Source organism: Herpailurus yagouaroundi, unplaced genomic scaffold, assembly GCF_014898765.1.
Source record: "Herpailurus yagouaroundi ecotype Mexico unplaced genomic scaffold, PumYag 77, whole genome shotgun sequence".
NCBI lineage: Eukaryota > Metazoa > Chordata > Mammalia > Carnivora > Felidae > Herpailurus > Herpailurus yagouaroundi.
This window is the reverse complement of record NW_024412388.1, coordinates 3909958-3927470: the sequence shown is the minus strand read 5'-3', so window position 1 is coordinate 3927470 and position 17513 is coordinate 3909958. Positions and strand designations below refer to the sequence as shown.

Genomic DNA, 17513 nt, shown 5'->3' with positions numbered 1-17513 from the left:
ACGTTCTCCCACAGAGGATAAATCAAACCGGTAACAGTGCTTATCTTTGAGGGCAGGACTACCCTTTGGAGAAAAGACTTTTGTTTCTTCTTCGTACATTTCGGTATGGCTGGACTTTAAAAAAATTTTGGGGGGGTTTATTTATTTTTGAGAGAGAGGGAGAGTGAGGGAGGGGCAGAGAGAGAGGGAGACACAGAATCCGAAGCCGGCTCCAGGCTCTGAGCTGTCAGCACAGAGCCCGACGCGGGGCTCGACCCCACGAACCGCGAGATCATGACCTGAGCTGAAGCCGGACGCTTAACTGACTGGGCCCCCCAGGCGCCCCTGGTTGGACTTTTCACACACAAACTAGTTACCCCGACATCCGATAATGTCACGATCGATCCCCGTCTCCCGGGCTGCAGCTCCGGCCTTGTGCAGAGTCCTTCCCGCCCGGCCCCAGCCCGGCCCTTACCGGTACTTCATGCCCGTGCGCTGGGCGGTGCAGCCGTCCAGGGAGAGGCCGTGCATGCGGAGGAAGCTCTCCATGTTCCTGGCCTGGGCCGCCGCCCGCACCTCCCGCAGCCGCTGCAGCTCCAGCGTGTCGGTCTGGCGCACGGGGTGCAGGGCCCAGTCCGAGTGACACCTGCTGCTCACGCTCCTCAGGCTCTCGCTGTACGTCATGGACAACATGGTACCGCCCGGCCCGGCAGCCGCCGCTGTCCAGACGGGAAACGCCGAGTGGCCGTGAGTTAGCGAAGGTGCCGCTGCCCTGCCCCGGTGCCCCGCGGGACGCCGGCCCCGGGGCAGGGGTGCCGCAGAGACGCCTCCTCCAACTAGAGCGGCAGGAATGGGTCTCGGCGCCTGGGGCCGGGGCCCCTGGGTGTAAACGCCTCCTGGCACGACACTGTCAGCCCTTGACTCTGCACGGGCCGGGGACTCTGGCTAAGCCGCCCTCCCCCGCCCCGCGCGGCCCCGAGACAAGCACTGGCGAAGCCACATTCCAGGCGTGAGAACTCAAAGCGGGGACTCCGAATGCAAACAGAGGCAAGAGAACATGCAGGGAGCCCGGGCCCCCGCAGCGAAGGCACCACGTCACAGTGCTCCCCAGAGGTGCTCGCAAGGTAAAACCAGGTTCGGGCCTGTCTCCCGGAAGGGGCAGGAGCACATCCGTCATGGAAGCAAACGCCGGTGTGATTTTGCTAGGGGAGCCCACCCCGGGAACGCCCTATTTGTTTGCTCGCAAGCCTCATCAAGGGAAACGATATCCACACACACGTTCTCTGCTCGCAGGCACCGTGGCACCTGCAGACTCTTTGGGCCCCGTCCTCCGTGAGGATTAAGTATGTCACAATCCACAAATTTTGCAGTAAAAAGACTGAACGGGATGCACGTAAGGAGCGGGGTGACAAGGGGGGGACGGGGGTTCAGTACAGACAGGGAGAGAGCAAGGCTAAAATGGGAGGAACCATCACTAAATAGTCATCCTGGGGGCGGCTGGGTGGCTCAGTCGGTTGGGCGTCCGAGTTCGGCTCAGGTTATGGTCTCGCCGTCAGTGAGTTTGAGCCCCGCATGGGGCTCTATGCTGACGGCTCGGAGCCTGGAGCCTGCTTCGGGTTCTGTGTCTCCCTCTCTCTCTGCTCCTTTCCCACTCATGCGCTGTCTCTCAAAAATGAAGAAACGTTAAAAAAGGAAATAGTCGTTCTGAGTGATGGCTACACTCTCTTAGACACTAAGAGCAGCACAGATGTCCATCAACGGGAGACAGGTTACATAAATGATAGTCCGTCCCAGTGATGGGACTTGTGCGGTCTTCAGTGAGGTTTCTCTACATGGGCTGATAACGGAATGAATCCTAGGAGACAGTAGTAAAGGAAGAGAGGAAGACGCGTGTGCAAGGAATGCTACCATCTGTGTTAATGGATGTACGTGAGTGAGTGAGTCAAGGAACGTGGCACCATGGCTACGTGCCGAGGACACGGTCGTGGGGCAGGGGGGCTCTATGATCCGGGGACTCCTGTCGGCACTTGACCGCAGCCCTCGGGCTCAGATGCCTGCAGGACGACCCCCGCCTCATCGCCGAGCACAGAAAGTGACATGGAAGTCATCATTTCAGTTGGGTCAGCAAAGCAGGGTCCCGGAGCCCAGCCCTGGCAGCTGGAGGAACCAGCGTGGTCCCCACCTCTGCCCCAAGAAAGAACAAGCCCGATTATCCCTGGGGAGGGCAGGGAAAGCTGTCCTGGGAGCCGAGGCAGCTGCAAAGGCTGCGGCCCCACCCCCCTCCTCGGGGAAGCTCTCCACCAGCACCCGACACTTCATAGCCCCGTTTCCCGCTGCAACTGCTCTCCACAGCCGTGTCCTCACCTGACCTGCTAGAGTCTTCTCTAATCATCTTGTTTGTTTGTTGCATTTGAGCCCCTGAAGGTCAGGTCCAGGAGGGCCAGGACCTTTCTGTCCGCTTTTACCACTGAGGCTCAGTGCCCACAGCGGAGACCGGGCCTTCCCACTGGGCTGGCGGTGTGGACAGCACCTGGCAGGGGTGGGCTGGCCCCCTGACTCAGGTCCAAGGCACCAAGAAGGATGCCTTATCCTGGAGGGTGTGGTGGCGGGCTCTGGGGCCAGGACTCCCATTCACTATGGCTCGGATCCACAGGGAGGGGGCCTGCAGGGCCCAGGACCTCTGGCCTCCCCCAAGGGTTTGGACTAAGCTCTCTGATGGATGCTAAAGCAGGTGAGGATGTCCCTGGCATGAAAATCCCCATGTTCCAGGAGAATCACTCTGGAGGCAGAGGAGGGGCGCAGGGCTCCAGGAGGGGGGTTGTCTTAGGAAATGGGGCCACGGATGCCTCCAGGGAGCAGGGCTGCCCCTCCTTCCCTCCCTGCCTGCTGGCCCCTGGCCCCCTCCAAGCACCGCCCGGGGTGGGGGCAGGGCAGCGTCGGGCAGCTGCTTTAGATGTGGCAGTGTGGCCGGCTGCCCGTCCTGCAGGGGGCAAAGGCAGGCCAGTTCTGGCTTCCCTGGGGGTCCGTCCTCAGAGAGAAGAGCCTGGCAGGCCGGAGCTGCAGGGAGCAGGAAGCAGGCACACAGGCCCAGCCAGGCAGAGATCAATAACCATTAGCTTTCAAGACACCACCCACAAACAGCAATCCGGGCTGGCGTGGCTCTGGAGGTCCAGCCAGGGTCCCGGGGCTGGGGTGACAGGGTGGCTGAGCACCTGGCTGTCACCCACTTAGCGCAACACAAGCAGGCACCCTGACGGCTTCGAGGCTCAGTCTCCATGTCTGTGAAGTGGGCCCAGCAGGGGCTGGTTGCACCCGCTGTCTAGACAACCAGGCGGGGCTGTGGGTGCGGCTGGGCGCATGCCGTGTGCGGGGAAGCGGCCGTCAACAGTGTTGCAGCGTGGTGTGGGATACCAGCTAGGATAATCGGGGTGGTGGCAGACATACACAAAGCGAGGCTGAGGGGACAGAGGCTGGAAGGCAGGGTGGGCCTCTGGAGAGGGCACACGTGAGCGTGGGCTTCTGTGATACGAGGGAGTGGTGTAGATACCAGTTATTACTAGAAAAGGTTGAATAGGATCAACGTAGACCTTAATAAACGAGCCGGGTCTCGCAGAGAACACACATTCCTTATGAGACGGGGGCAGGGCAGGGTGCACCGTCTCTGTGGGGGCTGGGGTCTCCCCTGCTTGTGATCTCTCCTTACAGCGCCGGGGGCATGGAAGGCACGGAGAGTGTCCCCATGATGCCAGGCAGGCTCTGGCTGAGGGACGCAGAGAGGTGGGGCGTGGGAGAGCACGGTGGCCCTGCTGGGGGGCCGCAGGGGTGAGCACCTGGTGCCTACGAGCAGGTTTGTGGCCAGATGGCCACGCACAGTGCGAGAGGAGCTAGGACACGTTCCTCCTCGCCTCCGGGGAGGCAAGACCCCACCGAGGAGGAAGGACACAGAAGGCACAGAGGGGCTCTGACGGTCAGCAGTGGAGCCCATGGGAGAGGACAGAGTCCAGCTCCTGGACAGCCTCACGCTGGGGCTTATTCCCAGCCTCCTCCCGGGATGACTGGGGGCAGGCTGGGGTCATTGGACGAAGGGGCCACGGGGAGACACTGCCAGAAGGCAGCGCCCACTGCCGGGGCTCCTGCCTCAGGCCCTTTGCTTCCTAGGGCTCAAAGGCGCAGTGACCCTGACCTCGTGTTCCTCCTCCTCGAGATCCAGCCCCCACCCCATCTCAAGAGAAGCCCGCCCCCTCCTCGATAGCCAGTGCTAATTATGAGGCGCCTATAGGTTCGTCCCTGAGCCGGGGCCTGCCTTTTGCAAATCTATTCTTGTGGAGGGAGGGCTCAGGGGGATTCCAGTAAACGAACACCGTGACCCGGAAAAACCGAACTGAAGGCATCGACCTCATTAAGTCAGTGGGGACCACGACCGCCCCGAAGGGCCTTCCACCTGGAATTTCTGAACTGTGGTCTGTTTACGGAAAGCCACCAAGGCATGAAATGTGAGGTTCGGAAGGAATCCTGAACAGCTCTTTTAAACGGTGACATTTGTCTCGATCTTAGAGAAACCAGCCCGAGTTCCTGAAAGCGGGGTTGCAAAGGAATACAGCATCATTCCGGAGCGCAGCTTTAAAATGCACAGCAGCGCATCAGGGCAAAAACAAAACCACCTTTGCGGGAGAACAATCAGCGAGCCAAGGCCCAGACAAGCGCCCTGCCTCCCCCATCCCAGACCCTGCCCCAGCTCCCTAGGCCATGTGTTTCCAGACAGACCTTCCTGACAGCCGCCAAACCTCCCTGCTGTCATTCTCGGGGCAACCTTGACAATGCCAAATCCTAATGATGACCCCAACAAGGTGTGGCTGGATGTCTGGGTCTCCCCCAGGCAGGAAGACGGACGGTCCCAGCCGGCAGGTCTGGGAGGCCAGCTCACTGAAGCGGGAGAAAGCCCACCATCCTGCCTCCCACTGTCACCTTGCAGTTACTCAGGGCTGGCTTTTTTTTTTTTTTTTTTTTTAAGGTTTTCTGTTTTGAAAAAAATATAGAGGATCTGATTTCGGATCAGCCAAATGCACCCCCAATACTGTCCCTCTGTGGCTTCCATTCCTGGGCCACGTGTCCCCAAGCAGCAACACCCCCCCTCCCGCCCCCCACCGCTGGAGACAGCAGCTGCCCTGGACTCCTGGAGCTGAGGGGGCCACTCACCTGCCTTCCTGGCGTCTGCTCGTTAAAAAGGACACAGTCTAGTTTATAGGGTTCACCAGCCGCTGCACAGATCTGGCGTGGCAGCTGGTTCATTAGGGAGTGTCACTGTAGGACGTCAGAAGCAATTGGTGAATGAGAAGCGCCCCACGAGGGTCGAGTTTGGAGGCAGGGAGTCCATTAGTCTATTAGGGCGTTTTCAGCTCAGTGAAAGGCTGAATTATTCACGAGCAGCATCTCTTTCCCCTAAAAGCCCGGGAAGTGCAGTCCCGCGGTGCAGCCTGGCTGAGGCCAGCTCCTGGCTTGTGGGGCTGGGAGGGGGCACCCACTGGGGTCCTGGCATTGCCTGAGGCTCATTCGCCCAGCAGGCCTCCCGTGCCCCCGAGGGCCAGGGACACCACCCACAGGTGGAGAGCGGCAGGCCCTGCTTTCCGGTGATCTGAGGCCAGGACCCGTGCTTGCAGCTCGGGACCCCCACCACATTCGTATGTCTGCAGTAAGGGGTCCCACAGCGCGTGACCACCACCCACAGTGAAGGGGCTGGGGGTCTGGCGAGACCCTCAGCAAGGCAGACGGATGTCCCTCCACCCTTCTGCTGGGACATGCCCCAGTCAAGGGTACTTAACCTGCCAGTACCTTTACATGGCCAGAAAGTTCTGGAAGTCTGCTATTTGAACACCACGCTACCACTCCCTGCAGTCAGCGGTGCAGGGACCCCCCCCCTCGCGGCACACATTCTGATCTGGGGTTTGAGGCTGAGCTCTGGGCAGTAGCCATGCCGAGCCCCTGTTCCAGAATCACCACCCCGGGGGCGTTTCTTGTCATCCTAGGATCCCAAAGAAGTCTCAGCATGACACGACCCTCCAGCACGAGGGATCCTGGATGGAGGCTGAGTGGCTGTCCGAGGACAAACCTACATCTGTCTACGACCCTGCTGGGGAACTGCTGCTCGGGACCCGGAGTAGAAAGCAAACAAAACGGGAAGCAGGCTGCGGAAGCCAGGCAAACACCAGCAGGTATCTACCTGGAGAGGCCCCAGCGACGGGGCCGGGTGGTCCCTCTCAAAGGCGCCCACCTGCCACGTCAGCTCCCTGGCCTCTCTGTCACAGGGCCCACCGCTGGGTGGTGGCATCAGCCTGCCATACCCTGACACACCCCGCCTCCTTCCCCCCAGGCCCCGCACCCCTCTGTCAACTCAACATCCTTCTCAGCACCAGCCATCAGTCACCTGGAGGACATGGTTCCTGACTTCCTGTCCTCCTGCCCTGCTGCCCTTCACTCCATCATTCCTGGGCTCCCCCACCCAGCCTTTCCACCTGTCATCTCATTCCCTGCCCCAGCAGAGCTCTGATCCCTGCTCAGACACCGTCGATGGCTCCCCATTGCCCACTGAATGCAGTCCAAGCTCCTTTGCTAGGCACTCACGGCCCTTCCCCCTCTGACCTCCATCTTCCTCTATAGTCTGGCCTCCGGTCCCTCCTGTCCCTCTCCATCCCGTCCCTCACGGCCGGTCTGTGTCACCACCACCTCCTGTTCTTGGCACCTCTCCAAGAGGTGGCCTGTGGCTCAGGCATCTCCTGGAAGGTTCCTCCTGGGCTCTATGTAGGAGCCTGCCCAGCCCCCAAGGCCCCGCTCAAAGCCGTCATGCTGTCTCCTCCATGAAGATTTCCCCGACTCTCAGTGGGCTGTGCCCACGCCTGGCCTTCCTCGGAACGCCAACAGCTGTTTAGACTTCCCCCACGACACGTTCTGCCTTCTAGATATTTTAGTTATTTGGGTTCTGGGGTAGACTGCATTATGATGCCGGGTCCTCTACCCGCCTCTGCGTCACATGACTGTAGTTCTCCTGGGGTGGGAGGGCGGGAGAATATCTTCCTGCCCTCGGACATCTGGCGTGGTCGTGAGCTTTGCTTTGGCCAAAAGAACGAGCAGTGTGCCGGTTCCAACCGTGGGCCTTCGAAGACATTACATGATCCTGCTCTTCCTCTCGCACTTTTGCCGGGAATAGCCTCTGGTTAAAAACAATGGGAGGATGAACACCTGGGCCCCACCTGCGGCTCAGACCAAACCCAGCCGAGCCCACATGAACCGACACGGACACATAAACAAGAAATACACGCTTCTCCTTGTAAGGTGCTGAGTTTGGGGCCTGTTTGTTACGAGGCACTCTCTGGGAGAGCTGACAGATACAGGGTCTCACCTCCCTTACTAGTCCGTGAGCCGCCCCAAGGCAGGGCGCACACCTTGAACACCTGTGCCCCGTTCGGGGAGGGGTGGTCAGTCGGCAGGATGCTGCCGATGGACTTAACCCTCTGGTAGCTGTGTCAGGGCCCAGGTGACAAGGATGCCCCACTGCGAGTGGCACCCAGTACATTAAACACAGATGCAGCCTCTTTAGAGGTCATAGTCGGAGACCCCACAGGAGACACCTCGGTGTCTGTGAGAAGCAACCACATTGGAGCTGCAAAGGGCAGGACGGTCAGAGCCTGTGGGCATCAGGGACAGAGGTCGGCGGATCTGGGGTGCAATTCTCCATCAGGGCTCGCCTCAGGGTAAGACAGCCTCTTGGGCATGGGTGGGGGAGTCAACCAGAAGGCTCCCCAGGGAGTGGACAACAGGTTGGATCTGTGGGGCCCCGAGGGCCAGCAAGGGGAGTGGGACCCTCCTTCACTTTGGCTCTGTGATACCTGGCAATCTACTTGTCCCGTCCCGCGGCGGGGCCCCTTAGGCGGCGGTCTGTGCCACGGCCCCGCCACCCACCCTGTCACGCCTCTCCTCCGGGGTCTCAGAGGATGCAGCTCGAAGGCCTGTTTGGTCCCAGTGGTCAAGTCCTTCCGGGACGAATGTCTCGCACTCGCCCTGATACACCATGCCGTCATACGTACATGATGGCAAAAGTGTCATCTGAAAAAAGCATCTGCAAGCCCAGGTTCAGATCTAACTATTTCAGGCAAAATCTCATCGAGCAACAATTCCAGTCACCATTTTAGGGTTCTCCGTAAGGAGTGAGACCCCACGGGAGGCACCGGAGTAGTGGCGAAATCAGCCCGAGGACCCAGACCCTCTGTCACTCTCAGAGGTGCGGGGGGGCTGTGGGAATCCAGGTCCCCGCGTCCTCCGGGGGGTGTCGGCGGCGACCGCCCCCGGCTCTGCGCTGGTGGGTGTGTACGACCCTGGGGAGCTGCTCCTGGACACAGACCTCGCAGGCCCGAATGCCAGGACAAACACTGTGCACCAGGGTCCTGCCCCCAAGAGCCACGTGGTCCTGAGGCTGGCGGGGCTGACCCGGGGCTCCCGAAATGTCAATCAAAGTAAATTTCTGGAGTTATAGCCTTCCCGAGGAGCACCCACCTTGGTGGCTCCCCTCCCCACTGCACAGGTGAGCTACAGGCTGCCGAAGGGACTCGCCCGGGAGGACTCTGCTGGCTGACCTGCCTTGGACGCACCTGGACGCCCTGTCCCTCTGGGGCACAGCCTCTGACCCAAGAACACGCTGTGCTGATTCAGCAACGGGGAGGCGCACCAGACAAACACCAGCAGGTCCGCCCCTGACCCGGGTCGCGCCAGAGCCACACGCCCCTGAGGCGGTATCCGCCTCTGATTACAAGTCAGCTCACATCCAAAGAAAAGGGGAGAACAGTTGGGTTTGCCCCGTCTCTTTGGCTCCAATCACCCAAGAAGCACAAACCCACGAGAGACAACAGGAGACAGCCACATCCGCCGCCCCACAAGTGAGATTTTAAGGTGGATCTGGAGACGGCTGAGCAGGTATCACAAGTCCGTTTGCTCAAACGCAAGCAAACTCTAGAGATCAGCTCACACACGGAAGCGGCTTCACGCTGCTCATCAGAGCCTTCCACGGTGCCGTGTGGGAGGCCACCGGAGCCCGTGTCTTATTGGAGAGGTCACCGGCACACCCGACCTGCACGGGGCGTGGCCCTCCCACCCGCTCCCCTGCCTTCAGCGTGCGGGTCTTAGGGAAAACGGAGGGCTCGTTACCTGTAAAACTGGAGCTGTCTTTTGGGGCTCCCATACCGAGTACTGCGGACAGCGATGGAGGACAGAGCAAAAGGAGAGAAAGAGAGAGAGAGAGAGTCCACAATTGGCATCAGCCACAGGGAGGTGCAGGCGACGGCCCCGCGGGACACACCAGCGACGGCCCCGCGGCCCGGCCCCTCCCCGCTCAGCTCCGGGCTGTGGGTCGGGAGGACGCGCGCCCGCGTACCAAGTGCTCGGTGGCAGCGCCACCTAGTGGCACAGGGAGGCGGAGGCCCCGCCTGGGCGGACGCGGGGTCCTCGGGCGCCCAGGCTCCTTCCCCCCACACGGGGCGGGCGGGGAAGCGAAGACGAGAGGTAAACCTCTGGGTGACGGTCTGGGTTTTAACGAAACCTGCTTTAGAACGACAGTACAAAACCCTCAAGCCGAGAAGCTGCCGGCCACCCCATGTGCTGGCGCGTCTGCATGTGACCACGCGGTTCTTTTTAGGACTTGGATGAAGGCGAGACGCCCCCTTTCCCTGTGGGCTCTACAGATACTTGCTCTGGATCAGGCCCTAACAATTTTTGACAAAGGCCCAATCCATCGGGACCGATGGGCCCCCCCTGGTGTCCCGCCCGGGCCCCAATCTTTCAGGACAACCACTGCCATCTGGGTTCTGTGCTCCGTGCCCGGGACAGCAGCCTTCACCCAACGCCTTGGCGTGCCCTCCCTGTGGTTCAGCCTGGGCTACTTTCCAAAGGGAAAGACCCAGAGCTGGGTTTGGGAGGTGGCCCCTACATTAGAGAGGTAAGGGTGCCTGGTGAGCAGCTGGATGCCTCCACCCTCCTGGTGCAAGGCTCTGAGCCCCCCTCAAAGGGGCCTGCACGGCCTGTGATGTGTAAGAAAGAAACAGGAACTGGGGAGGGTCCCCCACTCGCTTCCGGGCCTGCCACCTCCAAGATTTCAGGGGAGTCAGGGCCAAGTCTAATCCTGGCTTCACCTCTCTGGGAAAATCGCGGGCTTTTCTGTCCCACTTTGGTTGTAAAAGTTTCCATTCCTTTCCTTGGAGAAAGAGCTTGCCTACATGCACCTCAGAGTCCTGTGGGCCTCCCTCGATCTTTCCCTCTGGGCCAAGGGGTGGGGCTGGCCTCAGGGACCCCCCCAACCAGACGCAGGACTGACCCCGAGAGTGGCCCAGGTGGATGGGGTGGGGGGGGCGGGGGAATCACCTGTAGATCATGCCGGGGGAGCCCGTCTGCCGCAGAGAGAGCCGCGCTGGGGAGCCCGTTGTCGATTCCGGATACATGGAGCCGGCCTCACTTGTGCTGACCTGCCCTCTTCTTCACGGACGGAAGATTCTGGAGGAAAAGCAGAGTAGAGGGGAGGTGGTTCAAAAAGGGCAGTCTGGTTTGCCCAGAAAGCTCTGTGATACTGAAGGCCCTGTATGTCGGGCACCTGTACCCCCCACACCAGATGGACAGACCAGCCCATGGGGGCTCAGACAAGGTGGGTGGTTGGGTTCAGTAGTTCTCCCTTCCGCCTCCCCAGCTGCCTTCCTGAGGGTCCGGGAGCCCTTTCCCGGTGGTGCCAGGGGAAATCTGTGGACTTAGAACTCTGGGCTGTCTCCCCTGTCCCAGGAAGTGGCACCACCACCACCCAGGCTCGTCCCTGAGCCTGCAGATTCCCAGGTGCCCCGGGGCAGCTTCCAGGAAGGCAGCCAGTCGGATAACCCCGGCTCCAGAGACTCACGCCCTCCCCGTGGGTGTGCGCCGGACCTAGTGACCTGCTCCCACCCTAGAGGACACGGCACAGGTCACAGGGTGTCACTTCCATCATCAGGTGATACAGTCGTGCCTTCTGTCTTGCTCGCAGACTCCCTCCCTTGCTGGCTGTGACGACGCGGGCTGCCGTGCTGGAGAGGCCCGTGAGGCCAGGAACTGAGGCCCTCAGTCCAACCACCCACAGAGAAGTGAATCCTTCGAACTGCGTGAGTTTGGAAGAGTATCCTTCCCCAGTTGAGCCTTCAAATGAGACCCCGGCCCTGGCCAAACACCTTGGCTGCAGGCCTGTGAGGCCCTGAAGCAGAGGACCCTGGTAAGCTGTGCTCTGCCGGACTCCTGACTCACAGAAACTGAGTTTTCAGGCCCTACGCTTCCAGCAGTATTTTTATGTAGCAACACATAATGAATGCAACAGACATGTCTGTCCATTCACTCTTCCCCCTGCTACCCGCAGGCTGAGCCACCCACATGTCACCTGGACCTCCTGACTGCTCTCCCTCCTTCCATTTCTACTTTAAAAGGAGATTAGGTCATGCACCCCTTTCTTCTCTTCTCCGACAGGCCAAGGGCACACCTACCACAGGGCCTTTGCACTTACAGCTCCTTTTGCCTGAAATACCCTTATGACCGACCTTCTCAGCATGGGTCTCCTCTGGGAGCCCGCCCCTGACTATCATGCTCAGGGGTTCTCTCCCAGCACCCTGCCTGCTGTCCTGTGTAGTCAGCACCAGGGACCTTCTTGATGGTCTGTCCCTGAGTTATGAGGTCTTAACTCTCTCTGGAGTGCGAGCCCCACCAGCACAGAAAGTTTGCTGGTTTTGTTCACTGTTACATCCTCTGTGCCTCAAACAGGGCTTGGTACTCAGCAGGGATGTCATACAGGGTTTCCAAAAGAGTGATGGTCCTCTGATCCAAAATCACCACGCCGATGGGCTTTAAAAGGATAGTCTGGGCTCAAAATGCAGCCCCGCCTGCTCCCAGCGGGGCCTCTCAGTGAATGCCCATCACTCTTCCTTCTGCCGGGACGTGACCCTCCTGCCAGCAGGAAGCAGGCTTTCTCTGGACACGTTCCAACCCCGGCAGAGGGCTCGTACGTAGTGCAGGTTAGGTCTCACTCGTCACTCAGCTCTCCTCTGAGTGAGGGGCATGCGCATGTGTGTGAACATGCTGGAAAAATGGGGAGAGAAAACGCAAATCAGAGGTTATCTCACTACAGAGACAGCCTCACGGAAATGACAGAAATGATGCAGACAGCGAAGGTCCCCAAAGTTTTCTTCTTTTCCTTTCTTTTAAAAAAAAATTTTTTTTAACGTTTATTTATTTTTGAGACAGAGAGAGACAGAGCATGAACGGGGGAAGGGCAGAGAGAGAGGGAGACACAGAATCCGAAACAGGCTCCAGGCTCTGAGCCATCAGCCCAGAGCCTGACGCGGGGCTCGAACTCACGGACCGTGAGATCATGACCTGAGCCGAAGTCGGACGCTTAACCGACCGACCCACCCAGGCGCCCCTTTTCCTTTCTTTTAAGTAGGCTCCGCGCCCAGAGCTGAGCCCAATGCGGGGCCCAAACTCACGAACCATGAGATCAAGACCTGAGCCGAGATCAAGAGTTGGATGCTTAACTGACTGAGCCGTGAAGGTGCCCCCGCCCCCTGCAAAGTTTCATTCTTAAGAAATCTCATTCAGAAAGAAATGACAAAATGAAAAAAAAAAATGCACTTAAATCCTTAAAAGAAATGCAGTAGATCCTTGGCTGATGCCGAATCCAGTCTTCAGGCTTATCAGCTGATTCCTCATGACCTGCGATGCTGTGACCCAGGCTCACCTCTCCCCAGGCCCCAGGCCCCTTGTCTGCTTGGCCCTGTCCATCCACACCTGGTGGATGGCTCCGGGCAGACCCTGAAGGCCTCCTGGTGACCTATTCTTTTACTCTGGGGTCCATCAGGGTCACTGTCACCAGACGGACCAGCCTGACTGCCCCCACCCAAATCTATGCAAGAAAGAGGCACCGTGCCTCTCCCGCAGAAAGAGGTCAGTTACACAGCTCCAGGGGAATGGAGTCCTGCAGCTTTGGGGGTGGGAGGCCTCAGAGGCAGGCTCCCCTCTGTGCCCATCAGGTGCTCCTGGGGTTTGCTCTGCCAGGTGGCTCAGGGCACGAAAGCCAACCTTCTCATGAAAGTCGTTAACCTTAAGTCATTTACCGGTGCACAGAATGTCTGTCGAGGCCCTACTGTGCGCAGGTCCCGGTGGCTGCCTGTACAACACGGAGCCCTGTCCATGGACAGGAAACCACAGCCACAGAACTGGGGGTCCCCAGAGTGCCAGGCATTGCGTCCAAACACGGTGGTCCAGAGGTCACCGGGGAGGAGGGATGGCCACAGGGGTGGGGGACGCAGCATGTCCTCACAGGGTCTTGTGGAAGGGGATGGGGCCAGGCAGCCCATAGCAGGCGGGATGCCTGTGCCCTTCACTGGGGGATGTGACCCAGCCCACACCCCACTCTCTCCTGTCTGGCTTTCCCTGGGTCCAGTTGCTAAGCGGTGGTGTCTCAACCCCCAGCCTGGGCACTCAGGGGTACTTAACTCCCAGGATTCCAGAATCACAAGCTCCGTCTGAATTGGAGATTGTTGTGGGGACCAAGAGTCTCAGGTCCCACAGATAGGGGGTGCGCCCAGGAATCTGCATTTTTTTTTTTAATTTTTTTTTTCAACGTTTATTTATTTTTGCGACAGAGAGAGACAGAGCATGAACGGGGGAGGGGCAGAGAGAGAGGGAGACACAGAATCGGAAACAGGCTCCAGGCTCTGAGCCATCAGCCCAGAGCCTGACGCGGGGCTCGAACTCACGGACCGCGAGATCGTGACCTGGCTGAAGTCGGACGCCCAACCGACTGCGCCACCCAGGCGCCCCGAATCTGCATTTCTAACTAGTCCCCCGGGTGATGCTCGTGCTCCTGGCCCAGGGACCACGCTTTGAGGACTGCTGGCCCACAGCCTGGGTCCCGGACCAGGAACTGGCAAATTAGCAACAACAGACCAGATGCAGCCTGCCGCCTGTCTCTGTAAGGTGTTACCGGAACACCTCCGTGCCCGTCAGCTCACGAGCCGCACCTGTGTCTGTGCTACACTGTGACACCGGGCCACCACAACATACTGTCTGGCCTCCAAAGCCTAAAATATTTACCACCTGCCCCTTTACACAGCAGGTTGCTGACCCCGCTGTAGGCCCCACCCCCGCCTCCAGCATGACGCTGGCGCGCCTCTCCCCTGAAGTCCCCAACGCGTCCTCTGCCACGTGACTTAGAACCTTCTGTTTCCCCTCCTATTGCCACCTGGCCGCCTGGCCAGGCCACGGCCACGGCCACGGCGCCCACTTGAGCACACCCCCCGTTCCCGCCCCCACTCAAGAGCATCTCGACTCTCAATGCGGATTCTTTGTCCTCTATGGAGCACTGCCCTCCTCACGCGGTCGCTCATTACTTCGCTCATCTTAAACAACAAAAAGCACAGCTTCTTGGATCCTCTTCCTTCTCCACCAACTGTCCTGCTTCCCTTCTTCCATTCACGGGAAGACTCCTCAAAAGAGCTGTCCTTTCTGGTCCGCAATTCTACCTTCTGCCTCCGCCGCTCTGAGGAAGCGACTCTTGCCAAGGTCACGTTCCTGTTGCTGAGTCTGACGGTGCCCACGGCTTGGGGGTGACGGCGGGGCTGCCCCCACCCTCCGGCTCCTGGGACGCACGCTTTCTTCCTGTCTCCCCGTTGCTGCTTCTCAGTCTCCTTGGCTGCCCCGTTCACCTCTGCGACCGTGAGTCTCTTTTCTTTTGCATCACAAGAAGCGCCTCGTATTTCCACCTGTCTCCTGGCTCTGAATCGTGTGCTTACACCGGAACCCGTGCGACGGTACCTCCAGGTCCCAGCTTCCCCCCCCCGGACCCCAGACTCATCTATTCAACTGCCCTTTGGGCATCTCTATAGGGTGCGGAGCAAGTGTCTCAGATTCACTTGTCCCACGTGGAGCCCCTGGCCGCCGCTACCCCGGCTCCCCCATTATACAGGCATCTTCAGAAACATCCAGAATCCCATGCTTGCCCCAGTGGCCCCTAGCACCTCCTCTCCGGTCCAGGCCACCACCTTCCCTCTTACAGTCCTCACAACAGCCTCCTGATGGGTCTCAGCTTCCACCTTTATGCCTCATGGTCTACTTTATTTTTCAAAAACAAATTTTTTTTTCAACGTTTATTTATTTTTGGGACAGAGAGAGACAGAGCATGAACGGGGGAGGGGCAGAGAGAGAGGGAGACACAGAATCGGAAACAGGCTCCAGGCTGTGAGCCATCAGCCCAGAGCCTGACGCGGGGTTCGAACTCGCGGGGCTCGAACTCACGGACCGCGAGATCGTGACCTGGCTGAAGTCGGACGCTTAACCGACTGTGCCACCCAGGCGCCCCTCTCATGGTCTACTTTACAGGAGCCAGAGCGATCCTACTAGAACATCAATCAGATGCCATTACTTTGCTCAAAACCTTCCAGTGGCTGCCCATTCTGTCGAGAGGGAAGGCCTGAAGTTCACCAGTGGCCTCGGTGTCTCATGAACCCACAGACACTCCAACCTTCGGGCTTCCTTCTGCCGGAAGCTCTCTGATCCCCCGTGAACCACCCAAGGCCCCCTCTCCGACCTCTGCCTCTTTGTACAAAGGTCACTTTTTTGCTGAGTCTTCTTTGGACGCCTTGTCTTAAATTGCAAACCCCATCTCCCCGTGTTCCTCTAATCCTCTCCTGGTCATTTTTCTCCTTAGCACTGTCACCTTCCAACATACCTTCTACTTCACTAGTGTCCCAGTTGTGGGCTGTGTCTCCCTCCCTTTAAGACACCAGCTCCATGAATGTGTCTGCTGTGTTCACACCTGTGCCCGGGAAACACTCAAATATTTGTTGAATGAATGAATGAATGAATGAATGAATGAATGAGTCTGACTCAGCCTGCTGAAGGCTCATCCAGGAAAAGCAGAGGGGAAGGGGCCAGGCGTCTGCATTAAGGGCAAACAGACTGCCCGCTGTGCTGGGTGGGCCTGGGGACCCTGGCCGCATGAGGGACAAGGGCAGTCTTCTCTGGAGGGTGCAATGCTCTGTCGGTCCCAGGTGTGGTACTCAGGGCAGCTACAGGGACGGGGACAATATGGGCTGCACTCAGGGAGGTGCCCCTGAGTAGGCCGCCTGTCACACTCCTCTCCACCTCGCCTGGACTCTGAAGGTCAGGCTCCCCTTGGAGCCAGCAGCCAGCTCCCCGACCTGCAGCCAGGCACTGGCCATGCCCTCGTGCCCACTTCACGAGAACAACAGGCCTCATTCCTCCTGGGGGGCTGGTGCCTTTGCCACCTCCTGGGGAGGGAGGAGGACCGGTGAGGTTTTCCCCTGCCCCCTGCCCTGCATTCGGCTGGCCTGCCCAGAGCCCTCCTCCTCGTTTGCAGCTGCCACAGTCCAGGTAGGAGAGACCGCGTCTGTCCCGCGGCCATCCCGAGGGGCCAGTGTGCTAGCGGGAGGCTGCCGATCCCAGGGATCACGGAGGAAGGGAGGTTGGGAGAAAGGCTTCAGAAGCCATTTGAGAGCCTACCTGGCCCAGGGTGCAGCCTGGAGGTCCGCAGTCTGGGCCCCTCCGTCCCCTGCACTTCCATCCACTTTTTCTGGATGTGACCTTGAGCAAGCCGCCTGACTCATTCTCGGAGAAACTGAGGCATGAAACACTCACAAAGCCCTGCCGGTACTTTCTCATGGAAGCAGAGGGAAGGAGTGAAAATGCTCTGAGCTCAGGAGGGAAGAAAATGGGTAAGTCCCAGCTCTCAGACAGTATGGGAGGGGGGCTGACAACGACGGCAGGCCCCCGCAAAGCCCAGGGCTCCATCTATGGGCACTGCCTTTCTTCTTCTCAGCTTACTATTCTGCCAACTTTCAAACATCATTGAGGTTGTAAAGAATCAGCACAGCAAGGAACGCCCATATGCCCTCCGTTCTATTCCGATTGTCTGTATTTTGTCTGGTTTGTACACCTGCTCTCTGTCCTCTCTCTGCTCCTCCTCTCCCTCCCTCGCTCTCTCACTCGCACGCAGGGCTCGCGCACAGTCACATGTGCACGCACACACGGCCACACATACTTTGGCTAATGGTGAGCAGTGAGGCCGAGTCAGCTCCAGCCTGGGCCTCGGCAGACCTGCCTCCACCATCGCCACGGATGAACGCACCCCCTGGTCCCCCAGGACTGTCTCACGGAAGGTGAATGGAGCTGTGATTTCAGCCCTCCTGGGAGTATGTTCTACTGGCTTCGGCCTTCAGGCCCATCCTCGTTACATGAAGTTATGACTCATGAGTCACGGGAGGGACCTCCAGTTGGCGGAAAAAGCCTCCGCTCGTCTCACCGCCGTAGATTCTGGAGCGCAAGAAAACCGGGCAGTGGGAAACGTCATTTAGCACAAGCTCCTGAGCCCTGGGTCACAGTGCCTGACTCGAAGCCTCACCAGAGCCACCACACACGCTTCTATCCTCCTCCAGGGCTGGTCTGATGACACAATCCCGCCTTGTGGGTGACCC

General features: G+C 59.2%; 1 protein-coding gene across 8 annotated transcripts in view; it reads right to left on the bottom strand.

The window, feature by feature from the left end:
- The window catches only part of KCNAB2 (potassium voltage-gated channel subfamily A regulatory beta subunit 2), an 82249-nt gene that overhangs the window by 39125 nt on the left and 25611 nt on the right, over window positions 1-17513 (bottom strand). For 4 of the 8 annotated variants that reach the window (XM_040459635.1, XM_040459652.1, XM_040459636.1 and 1 more), the window contains exons 2-3: window positions 10381-10509; window positions 9172-9213 (exon numbers count right to left, since the gene is read on the bottom strand). In XM_040459635.1, the coding sequence (XP_040315569.1) occupies window positions 9172-9213; window positions 10381-10457 (119 nt within the window). In that variant the 5' untranslated portion in view covers window positions 10458-10509. Of the gene's footprint in view, window positions 1-454; window positions 688-9171; window positions 9214-10380; window positions 10510-17513 lie in introns of those variants that run through there. The other 4 variants (XM_040459645.1, XM_040459660.1, XM_040459619.1 and 1 more) reach the window with 2 other exon arrangements.